This window comes from Homarus americanus, unplaced genomic scaffold (assembly GCF_018991925.1).
Source record: "Homarus americanus isolate GMGI-L3 unplaced genomic scaffold, GMGI_Hamer_2.0 scaffold57980, whole genome shotgun sequence".
NCBI classification, from domain to species: Eukaryota; Metazoa; Arthropoda; class Malacostraca; order Decapoda; family Nephropidae; genus Homarus; species Homarus americanus.
This window is the reverse complement of record NW_024716703.1, coordinates 21,521,819-21,536,067: the sequence shown is the minus strand read 5'-3', so window position 1 is coordinate 21,536,067 and position 14,249 is coordinate 21,521,819. Positions and strand designations below refer to the sequence as shown.

The 14,249-nt window shown below is 35.2% G+C and overlaps 1 protein-coding gene across 17 annotated transcripts in view; it reads right to left on the bottom strand.

Annotated features, from left to right (window-relative positions):
- LOC121858331 (CUGBP Elav-like family member 2) overlaps positions 1-14,249 on the bottom strand; it is a 124,510-nt gene that overhangs the window by 38,987 nt on the left and 71,274 nt on the right. For 16 of the 17 annotated variants that reach the window (XM_042354699.1, XM_042354714.1, XM_042354703.1 and 13 more), the window contains 2 exons: positions 8,484-8,655; positions 3,966-4,091 (listed from right to left, as the gene is read on the bottom strand). In XM_042354699.1, the coding sequence (XP_042210633.1) occupies positions 3,966-4,091; positions 8,484-8,655 (298 nt within the window). The remainder of the gene's footprint in view (positions 1-3,965; positions 4,092-8,483; positions 8,656-14,249) is intronic. The other variant, XM_042354702.1, reaches the window with a different exon arrangement.

Here is a 14,249-nt window from a genome sequence, read left to right as displayed (position 1 = left end):
AGATGTTTTCCCAGGATGTACAGTTGGGGACAAAAGTTCGCTTCCCGTGGTGAAACCGTGTCACGGGAGTGAGTCTCAAAACTTACTTACCCTGACTGTTTCAACTCATTTGGGATAGATACCAATTCATTTTGAGCGGGAGCAAACTTATGACCTCGACTGTACATAAGGGAATATGAAAACTGCTATGTGCAACCACATAAATGCAATTGAACTTCTGCATATCCTTGATGTGTTACCACCCTTATTTCATTTATGCTGATCTATTTCTTGTGAAATCAGTATAAATGAGTGACATTATGAGGAGGAGGGTTTCAAGGATCTACAGTTTAATGTGGAAAGAGTGTTTTGTCAATTTTAACTGCGTCTTGGCTTGGAGATGCAGAGAACATGTCCCCTGGTGCGTGCTTGCTTTTGTATTAAATTTTTTTGACTGTTTAGGCTCTAGGTATTTTTAGAATCTTAAAGATTTCTGTTATATTTTTAAAAAAGCCTGTCTTTCAATTTAGGGTTCATTAGGGATCAATTTTTTTTGTATAAGGTAGTCGCATTGGAATGGAAACCAGCTTAAGGATAAATCTCTGGATATTTTCAAGGACCTTCTTGTGATTTTTATAAGTGTGATGACCACACTTAAACATAATACTCTAGGTATGGAAACCTAAACATTTTGTTAGGAAGGTAAAGCCTTGTTAATCTCTGGTAGAAGTTTCGCTTTAGGAATACAAATGTTTCATTTACTTCTGCAGTAATTATACCCGAGTGATGTAAAAGCTTAAGGTTTGTAGTCATGAAAATGTTTAAGATCTTCTCTTATACTGTATCTCCACTAAAATGGGTTGTGGTTTCCAAAGTACAAGGACTTGTACCAGCCACATAAGAGAAAAACTAATGTGCAGACTAAATCTTCATTCTTTTCATAGCATGACCAGGCTGACCAGTAGCTTTTCATATTCCTTATATGTAATATATCATAGAAAAACATCTCTCATGCCACAAGGACACTACTAGAACACACCTGAAGTTGCTTGTGTGAAAATGAATGTTCTACAGAGCTTGTGTACAATTCACAAAATCCTCAGGCTTTCTAAATTGGGTTTAATGATTTGGAAAAAGCTGATGTGGTAGAGCTGCTGGAGTCTCGTGTGGATAAGATATCTTAAATGAATTTGGTAGAGCTGACAGCTAAAGGAAGATGTCACTGCAAAGCAAAAAGAAGTTACCCTACAACAGAATCAGCTGGCGGCGAAGAAGTTGGGTTGTTAACTCTCGCTAATTGACCAAAAGATCTTGGAAGAGATTGATATAAATCCCAAAAGGAAGCAAGATCTGCATATTGTAATCATGATAGCATCAATTGTTTCCACCTTCAGGGAGCTGTAGAGAAGCAATGTGTGCGTGAGAAAACGGTCAACTTTAACTGTTTTTAAAGACCTCTTTCCTAACTTGGATTGGTGATAGCACCTCCAATAACTCTGACAGCACATAAGCTCCCTCTATGACTTCAGATTGCAGCAGCAGTAACCATTATTACACCTGAACAGTTCTCTTCACTTAACGTGACCCTATTGCTACATAATGATGACCTTACAACACCACCACCTCATGAAATCACTTGATTCTCAACACTCATCTAATGGCTGCCTCTCCTCAAACAGGAAACCCCCAGAATGTATTGGTGAATATAGTACACTGTCTTATAATGTTCATTCAATGAAATTTACACAATATATTTATTAATAGGCTATTGGCATATGCATGAAAAAAATATATATTTTATGAATGCAAACTTGTTCTCTGATACCAACTAAAATGGTAAGTCCTCAGGACATAACTCTTGCCAGGGCCTCATAAATATTTTGCAAGGCTTTATGACTGTTCTCTTGTGTAATTATTATTGTAATCTACACCACTTCTGTGTACCTTTGTGCTGACACTTTTATCAAGATTCTAGAAAGAAACAGCTTCTACTTTCCCTCCTTTTCATCTGTTCACTCGATGCTATGCTCTTTTATCATTCACATGTTCTACACATTCATTTATGTCCATCCTGCTCATATCCAATTACAGTACTACTTTTCTTCCTTGGTCTTTGCTCTCTTCCTCCTCCCATCCACTTATAAATTACACACTTCTTTTACTTTCCATTCTCTTAATATGTCCATACAACTTCAGCAAACCCTGGTCACCACTCTACGTAGCACTTCTTTCAATTTTACATTATTATATTTCTGCATTTCTTATTCACAGCACCTTACTCAACCCACCTATTGCTTTCAAGCATATAAAATCTGATTCTTTAATTTGCATTTTTTCCATCATCCATTGCTTTACTCTTATAATATCATGTCAGCTCAACAACTTCTCTATACATCCCCAAATTTGGATCCCTGGACAAAGCCCTCTCTCTCCATTTGTATGTTATGAACCAAATATTGTCTTTCCTCCTCCTACTCTATGATTGAATTCAACCCCAATTGTGCCATAGCTGTGACTTCCACTCTGAAATATGAAAAATACCTAACTCCCTCCATTTTATCTCCATTCAAGCTGGCATTCATATCTCCATATATCCCTTCTCTACTCAATTTCATTACTATTTATTCACATTAACTATTAACACTCATCTAGTAAACACTCATTCAAACTTATTCACTTTTCTTTTGAATTGCTTAGGCATCAGATCAGTGTCATCTGAAAACAGCAGTGAGCCTACTTCCCATTTGGAACTTGCTCCCTTCTCTAGTACTCTTGCTCTCTTATATCTTACTAAACTATCCATACATTACTCCTGTACTTGTTAAGCTCCATTTATCAGTAACCAATTTCCCTCTTCTCTGACACATTCTTCACTCTCCAAATAAAACCTCTCAACAGCTTCAACAAAATCCCAATCATCCCACACAATTTTAATATTACCCACATTGTTTTCTATCTACTCAATCATAAGCTTTATTTACAGCCAAGAATGTCACTAAATAAGTATATAAAAAATATGTACAGCCACACCCAGAGCTTATGTAAAGTAAGCACACCAATGTACCCTCCAGCACACATTCATTATAAAAATATTACTAAATTGTATAAATCACCACTGTCAATACAAACCAAACAGTATTTAAACATTTCAATAGATATTTAAATAATGTAATGTGTAAATATACAGAGTATTTAGTACAGTACAGTATCCCTAAAACTCTGTTCATCCTAGACACACACGTGCCAATGTAGCTCCCATAGTCAACTTGGGGGTGTGATAGTGGAATTATGCTCAGCAAATTTGTTTTTATATAAAAAAAGAATACTGTAGTGTACATTGTAGCACTTAATCTACTACTGACTGTACTTTATATTAATCTTTCCATGGTGCAATGTCTTTTACTTTTTGTACTGTATATACATGTGTGGCCAACAGGGGTTTTGGTGGAGGGGCTTAGAATGTATCCCCTTATTTTCCATTGAAACAATGGTTTGCAAATGCCAATTTCACTAATGATGTGATTCTTCAGGAATGCATTATGTGTCAGCATTTACTTAGGACAACTGTATATACCAAAAAATTTCAAACTAATTTCATAGGTACAGTATAAATCTTAAATACTATGAGAAAATTACAACATATAATAAAGTATGAGTTGATCTTCTAAGTTCTTCACATTAAATTGAAATTCACTATGATACAGATATTAGTAATCCTTGCAGCCTTTAATTTGCAGCATGTAAATTATCAGTGTTTAACTTATGGTCTAAGTGTACAAGGATGCACTGAAAAATGAGACCTGGAGGTTTCTTTTGTCGGTAAAAATTCTATCTACTGTCATGAAAATAGTCTACATATAACATTTCAACTCAAAATGATAGTGAAAGCTTTAAGTTGTGCAGCACTACCAAGACATATAAATATAAATATGGAAAAAGTCATGCAGAAATATAAAATGAGATTTCTGTAATGATTTGTTGATTACCTGTGTTTTGTGAACTCATAGAAGCTAGTAGACCCTGAAGGTTGGTCTCTTGTGAGCCATTAGTAGAAGTGGGTAAGTTGAGACTGCCGAGAGACCCGAGACCACTCAGACCTAAGGAATGAGAGCCTGTTGATGAATGAAGACAACCAATTAGATTTTTTTTACCTTATGCAAATAAATATTACAATTGGACAATTATCGATGCTCTTCACTTTTCATTAAGGGTAATACTTTGTGTTATGACATACAGTAAACCCCCGATATAACAGACTAATTAGGGGAAAGGCTGGTCCGTTAAAGCCCAAAGTCCATTGTATCCAAAATAATAGCAGACTCTGTCCGTTATGTACTGTACCAACATAGTCCGAAGTTACCACGTGGGTCACTTTTCACCACCAACACTCACCATCACAACCGACATTCACCACCACCAACACTCACCATCACCACCGGTGTTCACCAACATTCTCCATCACCACCAATACCAACACTCACCATCACCACCGGTGTTCACCAACATTCTCCTTCACCACCAACACCAACACTCACCATCACCAGCAGTGTTCACCATCACCACCAACACTCACCTTCACCACCAATATTCACCTTCACCACCAACACTCACCTTCACCACTAACAATTGACACCATCACTAACATTCACCAACACTCATCACTACCAACACTCATCATCACTACCAACATTCACCAACACTCACCATCACCACTAACACTCCCCACCAACTCTCACCATCACCACCACTCTCATTTCACCACCAACATTCGCTACTACTACTAATTTGCTGTCACTCGGAATCGAATATGACAATCATCCAGCACTCGCCATCATCACTAACATTCACCACCACCACGACTCACCATCATCACCAACACTCACAATCACCACTACTAACTGGTGTTTACAGGATGACAACGTGTTCAAACTGGGGCAACGGAGTGGCAGCCTGCTGGTTAGCAGAATAAACAAAGTCACTCTACACAGTACTGGTTGGTTGTAAGTGGTGGGGGCAGAAAATGATGCATAATAATGACCGCTGCACTGCCAGAATGGCCTTCCCTAAAAAAAAAAACACTTGACATTATGTTCTCTATTCATTGACCCATATTGCTGCTCCCTTAATGTTCCACCTTCTCCTCCTCCTCCTCACTTCTAGAGCAGCCTTTACCCCATCTCCTTGTTCTTTCCCTTCCACTATACAGTACTATCCACTTTCAAATTACTGTACATACTGTCAACATTCTATCACTTCCAATTCTCACAATGTGTTCTACGCAAGACCTTGATATACTCTTTCCCAACACTTCTTTCACTTAGGCATCTCTTCCTTATTTCTCTACTTCTTATTCCGTGCATCCTATTACCCCACATACTGCTCTTGAAGAAATTTGTTTTTCACCTCTGATCTGCTCTTTCAGCTCTATACATGAGAGCATATTCTTAAATGCTAATGATATATGAAAGGTAAAAAAAAAAGAAGGGGGAAATTTACCAATTTCGGGTTATGTGGGTATGTGTGAGGAAGGAGGGGGTGTATCAATAAAGGATTTGGCAAAAATGACGGACGCATAGTGTGTGGGGTAACAATCCTGTAAAAAAAACTATGCTGTTACTAGGAATGGCCAAACAAGATTCCGTACAGTGGTCCCTCGATTAACCAACGGTTCAATTAACGAAATTTCGGTTAATGAATTAGCTCCCAGAAGGATTTTCAATTCCATTTACGAACAAAACTTCGATTAACGAAAGCCTTAGGAGAAACACACTTTGTTGTGAGCATCAGCCGATCAGCTAGTCCGCCAATACAGTAATCGGATCTATGTTTACATTCATTTCCAGTGGAGTAAATACAGTATCAAGAAAGTTGGTCTCTTGAATATGTTTGCATTTTTTATATCAAAATTATTGGTCATTCTGAAATTTAGTTAACATATTGATAATATACAGTGCAGAAATTATTATGAAACATGAAGGCATTAGAACCAATGCACTCTGTAAAGATGGCATGTCATCAATGATTGCCTCTACAATCAGCTGTTTGATATGTAAACAAAGCTGCCGGGAATACGACATACACACCTTAAAGTAAGTTAAAATACAGTAGATAAAGCTTCCGATAACAACGGTTCGACCAACAACTTTTCATATTTAAGACCCTAGTTAATTTAGGACCATCAACTTCAGCTACACTATCAAATTCAGCATCATAAGCAGCTTCAACATCAACTTCAGGTTCAGTAACGGTTTCAGCAACAGCTTTATGGAAAGCTACAGCTTCAGCCCGAGTTGAACCTACAGCTTCAGCGAGAGTTGAACCTGATAACTTCGTCATCTGAGTAAAAACTCGCACAATATTCATTGGCTGTCCTTATGTTTTTGACTTTACCACTATTGGTGAGTAGAATTTTTGTTTTACATTCGTAAATATTATTTAAAACATATATGAACAGTAAATAAGTGTTGCTTTCATATTCATATGGAGAGAAATGATGATATGTTTTCACATATACTCACTTAGTTCATACGTTGGGGTTCCCAATCGTCTCACTTTATTTCTTTACCATTAATGGTTAACTACTTCTAGTGTTCCATTTATTAACATTAAATAACATTGCTTAAAACATACATACAGGTATTCAATTTTTTTAAATTAAGTTCACTACAGCTACAACCAGGGTTTTATTTTCTTCGGTTTCTTATGTAGAACCATCGTCACTCACGAAAACAATGCCGTCTTGTCTTCTCGTTTGTGTTTTAATATTCTATGTATTAATAATGAATTGCATTGTTCATTTCACATATACAGTATAAACATTATATGAACATTAATTCAATCAAATACATATTCAGTAATAAACAATAATGAATCTTTTGTACATATTCTTAAGATAAATGACGCTATGTATCCTTGAGTGCGCATGTATACATTGGCATTCCACTATCAGTCACACATTTTCTTTAATATCAGTGATTACTTCTACTGTATATTAAATAACATTAATTAAAACACATATTTTTTACATTAATTTTACTACAACAACAACCAGGGTCTTATTTTTTTTCAGTTTCAGGTGGATAACTGACATTATGGGTGTAAACACTGACAACAATGCCGTCTCTTATCCTCCTGTGTGTTTTAATAAAAATATGAATTATTAATGAATTGTATTGTTCATTTCACATATATAAAGATTAATTCAATCAAATACATATTCAGTAATAAACAATAATGAATCTTTTGTACATATTCTTACAAAGATAAATGACGCGGTATCCTTAAATGCGCACATATATATGTCGGCGTTCCCAATCCATCTCTTTTTTTCTTTGCCATTAGTGGTTAGCTACTTCTATTGTTCCATTTATTAACATTAAATAATGTTACTTAAAACATATACTCTACTGTATATTCATTTTTTTACATTAATTTTACTACAGTTACAACCAGGGTCTTATTTTCTTAATTTTCTCGTGTAGAACTATCGCCCGGACTCCCGGCTGTAAACACAAACGAAAACAATGGCGTCCCATCTCCTCTTGTGTGACCATATTATTATTCATTTATATTGTATAAGGTGCATTCAGAAACATTATTTGAAGAATATTGTTTGAAATTTTGATTAATTGTATTGTTTTTGGGTGGGGGGGGAAGAGGGTAAAAAGCCACACAAAAGATATGAAAAGGTCACACTTGGGAACGCATCTCATTATTATTGCTTTATTTTAATGGTAATTAATGATTCGCGATACGATGATTCACCTTACACTGCAATATTGGAGGACACATTACCGTCGTTATTTGAGGCTTTACAGTATTCTATTGTTTTTAATTTATTAATGTACAGTGCTGTATTCAGTTTATATTTAATGTTTTGTTAATTCTATTAGCAGTATACAGTACTTTATATGTATACTTTTTCTGTGAGTTGGAACCAATTGCCCAATATCCCATTGAAATAATAGATTCAGTCAACGAAATTTTCGGTTAACAACCAACTCTGTGGAACCAATTGTGTTCGTTAATCAAGGGACCACTGTACTTTAACTTTTGATATCTTATCTTTAGACAATAGTAGATAACTTCTGATTGTTTATCTTTAGACAACAGTAGATAACTTGATGGTTTATCTTTAGACACTAGTTGACAACTTCTGATTGTTTATATTTAGACAATAGTAGATAACTTCTGATTGTTTATCTTTAGACAACAGTAGATAACTTGATGGTTTATCTTTAGACACTAGTTGACAACTTCTGATTGTTTATATTTAGACAACTTCTGATTGTAGACTTGATGGTTTATCTTTAGACACTAGTAGAAGACCAACATACTGTATAATATGTGCCTTTCTAAATGACAGAAATATGTTAGAAAAAAACAAAGTGCAACATCATTCATCAACAATCAGTGACCAATAACAAGATTGTCAGCATTACAGCAAGAGGTTACCTGAAATACTCCACCAGTTTATCAAGAAACCACTCTAGACTAAGAAGTACCTGTTGAGTCGAACATCTGTTGAGTGGCCAAGTTTCCTTGTGAGGCCGCCAAGAGCTGCTGTACACTAACATTGTTTAGGGAAGGCAGTTGCTGAAGACTGCCGAGTTGATTTGCGAGACTGCCAGCTGTTGCACCTGAACCAGCTGTGCTGCCCATCTGCTGCTGGAGCAACTGTAAGTACGCCTGAACATTAAACAACGTTAATTTATAATTTTAAGCTCCCATATCATTAGAGTGAAAATAAGGGAGTATTTGTAAAATAAATAAAAGAATAAACAAATACATAAATAAATAACAATTCATAAAATAAAAGGAACATAAACGTAATCAATAATAAGTAGGTCCAACAGTTAAAGTAAGAAAATCAAGAGACAATAAAAATCAGTTAACACATTATCTGAGTACATTGGTTACTTAGCTATTTCATTGAATATCCTGAATATGAACTCTTGAATATTCAAAATGCAATATTTTCTCACGAGAATGTAAGGTGGCTGGAAGTAAGAGCATGTGCACACACACAGGTATATATTCTCCCTTTATTCACGGTCATACATTCACTCTTTATGTCACAACAAATGTGTTCTGCTGTGGACCTCCCCATTCATAACAATGCTCTAAATGCCCATCATGTTAACTTGCCTCTTCACATAAACTAGCATCACCCATCAGAAGCACGTCCATCCCTAATAATAATTCAACACCATGCTCTCCATTCATTCTTACCAACTGCTGCTTCCCGGATGGCTATACCCCTGACTTCTAATGTGTCTATACCACTCCTCCACTTCCTTCTGGATCTTCCCCTTTCCTTCCAACCATGTGTATTACACAACTTTCTTTTAAATTTTCCCTTCGCCCTCCTACCATTGTCCTGAAAATTGTACAAACTTATGACCAATACTTAATATAATTTCCTATTCCCCCTACATGTCTATTCCACCTGAGCAGACCTTTTCCATACAGAGGTACTTCCTATTTTCTGTAATTCTTACTCTGTATCCTATTCACCCTGCAAGTTGTCCTAATGCAAGAAATTTTTGTTGCATCCAATTTGCTCCTTCTTCCTGGGTCATGAGTCCATGCTTCACACCCGATTCAAAATGTTAACTCAACAATTTCCCAGTACACCTCCATCTTTGCCTCTTTATATATGGTAACTCCCATTTCTCATACTTTTCTAAATCCATGTATTTTATTTCCTTATTACTATTTAGTTAAATTTATTGCTTAATGTTCCCATTGTTGACACATCCACTTTCGTATATACATGTACAGTGGTCCCTCGGTTAACGAGCGGTTCGATTAACGAAATTTCGGCTAATAAATTAGCTCACATAAGGATTTTCAGTTCGATTAACAAACAAAACTTCGATTCACGAAATCCTTACGACAAACACATCTTGTTCTGGGCATCAGCTGATCGGCTAGTCTGCCAATACAGTAATTGGTTCTATGTTTACAATCATTTCCAGTGAAGTTAAATATCAAGAAAGTTGGTCTCTTGAATATTTCTTCATTTATATATATAAAATTATTATTGGTCATTCTGAAATTTAGTTAACATATTGATTATATACAGTGCAGAAATTATGAAACATGAAGAAGGCATTAGAACCAATTTTAAACAAACATTTTGCATACAGTACAGTACTGTATTAAGATTTATACACCTGATCCATTCAGTAATTACCGTACTTATAAAAGATTACACAAACAGAAAATGATACACAAGAGTTTAGATACATGATGATGTAGTAGTACCTGATAACCCATATTACATGAGAAACAAAAATATACAAGTTTTCTAGGCAAATTTTTTTTTTTATTATTTATTCCCCTGGTGTTTCTTGTTTGTGTTAACAAAATAATTTGTGAAGGAATTGTCTTACACACTGTTGGTAAGTACTGGCTCCAGATTGTATCTGTACCTGTGCTAGCATTGGTCAGGACTGGTCTTGAATGAGCTCACACTCTGTCATTACAACACTATCTGGCAGATTGTTCCAAGAGCTTACAATTATCACCCTGGAAAAAGTTTGCCGTGACAATTTTCCGAACTTGTGGTTTCTTCAACCTTAAGTTGTGACCACTTGTGGGGCGGGTATCCGTCAGCTCCAGGTATGAACACTTGATGGAGTAATGCCCTCAGAGATATCTATAAACTTCAATTAAGTCACCCCATGCCCAACTATAGTACAGTTTAAGCTAGGACACTGCAGGCATTCTAATCTCTCTGGGTAACCGAGGTGCCGTAGGACAGGCACCAGTCTGGTGGCCCTCTTTTGAACTTTTTCAATCAACTGACAGTCTTTGGCATATCTCTGGGACCAGCCGGGGTGAAAGTACTCCAAATGAGGAAGCACCTCACTCTTGACGAGCATTTCGATTTTGTGTGCCTTTGGGTTCGACTTGACCTCGCTTGCAATCCGCCTCCGAAACTCTTTTCAGCTGTTCTGCTCTCCGACTTTGCTTTGTTCCAGGTCCTGGCATACATTCTCCTGTCCTGCTCATCATTTGTCGTAACCCACCTCTTGAATTTACGAGATTTTTTTCATAATTTGGTCAAATGCCGCATAGTTCATCTGTAACGATCTCCTTGTATTCCTAGAGCCAGTGGGTTTGGTCTTGGGTATATATTCATCAATCAAATACAGGAACAGTAGTTCACTTTACTGGCTATGATATTCAGCGTAGTATTTGCGTTCTTGTACCCGAACCAATCTAGAATACATTCACCTATTATTTTAATTACAGTATTCCCTGCTGGCAAACATTGTATGTGCATATCAGTGTTCATGAGTGTTAATGTGTTTATGTTGAGATGTTAATGTGTGTATGTCTGTGTTGCGATGTTAATGTGTTTATGTCTGTGTTGAGATGTTAATGTGTGTATGTCTGTGTTGAGATGTTAATGAGTGTATGTCTGTGTTGAGATGTTAATGTGTGTATGTCTGTGTTGAGATGTTAATGTTTGTATGTCTGTGTTGAGATGTTAATGTGTGTATGTCTGTGTTGAGATGTTAATGTGTGTATGTCTGTGTTGAGATGTTAATGTGTGTATGTCTGTGTTGAGATGTTAATGAGTGTATGTCTGTGTTGAGATGTTAATGTTTGTATGTCTGTGTTGAGATGTTAATGTTTGAATGTCTGTGTTGAGATGTTAATGTGTTTATGTCTGTGTTGAGATGTTAATGTGTTTATGTCTGTGTTGAGATGTTAATGTGTTTATGTCTGTGTTGAGATGTTAATGTTTGTATGTCTGTGTTGAGATGTTAATGTTTGTATGTCTATTAACTCAAACAAATAGGAATGGTTTTGAGAATAATGTGATAAGAAAATACCTACTGTATATGTGATAACAAGATCTAAGTTAGGCCAATAAGCAGTACATTCTGTAACTACTTGGAAGATTTATCATCCATTAAACTTTGTTCCGGTGCAAAAAGGGTGTTTAGCCAACTTTAATTTTCAAACAAGAGTTTGATCAGCAAGATGACTGAAGATTTTGGCACCTCTAGAAGCCAACTTTGTTTCCAATTTTTTCTTAAAATAAATGTTTATGAGTCATTACTTACTGTACCATTAGCATCAAGATGAACATCCTCAACAACATTTACTGACTCCAATAATCTTTGCTGTCCATTCCATTAATGAGAAATATCTCCAAGACTCTTTAACAAAATAATTACTGCATATCCTCAGCCTCAAGCAAACCATAATTGATTCCAAATATAAAAATTATAATACACCATGGATTATTGTAGTGCTGTACCAATATTACTAACATTGAGTAAAACTAAAATTTATCCAAACCAAATCTGACCGTTCTGCAAAATGTGCACAAATTATGTTAATTTGTTTTTAAAGTTAAGCTAATTCTATTTTGGAAATTAATGTTCTTTAGTGAACTGTTTTCTATTACAATATCAACACAGTAAACAAGAATTATGTAGTTTTGGTTAGCTTTATATTCAAAAAGACAAATAGAGCTTTTTATGTTTTCAATAAAATACTGTACATTAAACGTAGAAACTTGAGTACAGTACTGTAATTAAAAGCATCATGATATATCTTACATTAAAACAGTACTACATAAAAAAAAATGTGGGAGGTTCTTCTTGTACCACCGTATTAAGTACAGGAAAGGGTAACATGATATGAGAGAGAGAAAGTCATGTTGCTTTGTGGTTCTCTTACATAATGCATAAAAACATGTAAACATATAAACTTGCTAATTTTCTAACTCCTTGTACAATGATGTATTGATATTTTTTTTAGTTTTAGTAACTTTTCCTTGAGAGACTAGATTATTTAAATTTTAAATACCCTGTATCTAGAAACATTATTTACTAACTATTTTTGGTCTTTCCAGCGCTCTTCATAATTCTGTTAACTTCTGACAGCCTAAAACTGAGTATCTCTAAGTAACACACTTTCTTCTGTTAGTTATCTTTTCAGGCATTGTGAAATATTAAGTTTAACATGTAAATGTCACATCATGGGTTCCAAGAGTTCTTTGTCAAAATCATTTTGTAGATAAGGGTAAGATAAAACCACTTAACAAAAGGTATACAGTTTGAAACACCTTCAACCAAGAGTGTTCCTAGGGCTGCCTCAAAATTTGGCATAAGAGAAAAGAGAGTTTATAATATTCGTAACTAAAAAAATTAACTTCTTAAATTTCATGCTTGTCCAAAAAACAACTTGGCTAAGGAAAAGCAGAAACACATTGCATGGCATAAGGATGCTCCTTTTCAACGATAGTACAGTTGTACATGCAAGTGATTCAAGCATACACGCATTCATAGGTTATTTTGAATGAGCTATTGCTGACAGTAAAAGAGAAGGAACACCATACAAGTTCAACATTATGGAAAGCTTCCCAGTTTTCATCAGGTAGGTTAACATGTTTGAAGTGTTGCTGTGAAACATATGTATACTTTCTGGTGAGGAGGCTTCAGCATTGGGATTAAATCAAAAGAAAAGACAGGTTTACCATGTCAAAGTGAAAGCATCAGCTTTGGCTGCTTATTATCAGCTGGACTACTAGATCCCAGACATTAAAAACATAACAATGCTTCCCACACATATCAGAACAATGAAGACAACTTTGATAATGCAACAAATATCCCAAGAGTAGTTTGGTAATCACTTTTGCACGGAGACAAAGGCAAATTTTATGGTACAGTGATGTGTTTGTGTGTTCACTTAATGTATTAACTGTCGTGTTTCTGGCCAACCACTACATGGTGCCAATTAGAAAAAACTGATTGTCCCAAACTCTGCAAAAAAAAATTAATCGTATACAAGTTCTATAAGAGCCTTTAAGCTCAAAGGACCAGGTTCTGTTATAATTCCTATATACTGTAGTAAGAACTTACTATATTCAATAATTTTAATGATATATATATATATATATATATATATATATATATATATATATATATATATATATATATATATATATATATATATATATATATATATATATATATATATATATATATATATATATATATATATATATATATATATATATATATATATATATATATAACACACACGCCACACACACACATATATTACATTGAACCCTCACTTTACGCGGTCAATTGAACCCACGGCAGCCTGCGTAAAGTGAACAACATAACATATGGGATTAATTGAAATAGAGACCGGGCTGACCCCCAAACTCCACTTTTTCAGACACAATACCTACGTTGTAGTAAAAATAATTTCTTAATTTTATGATGGTATGCACA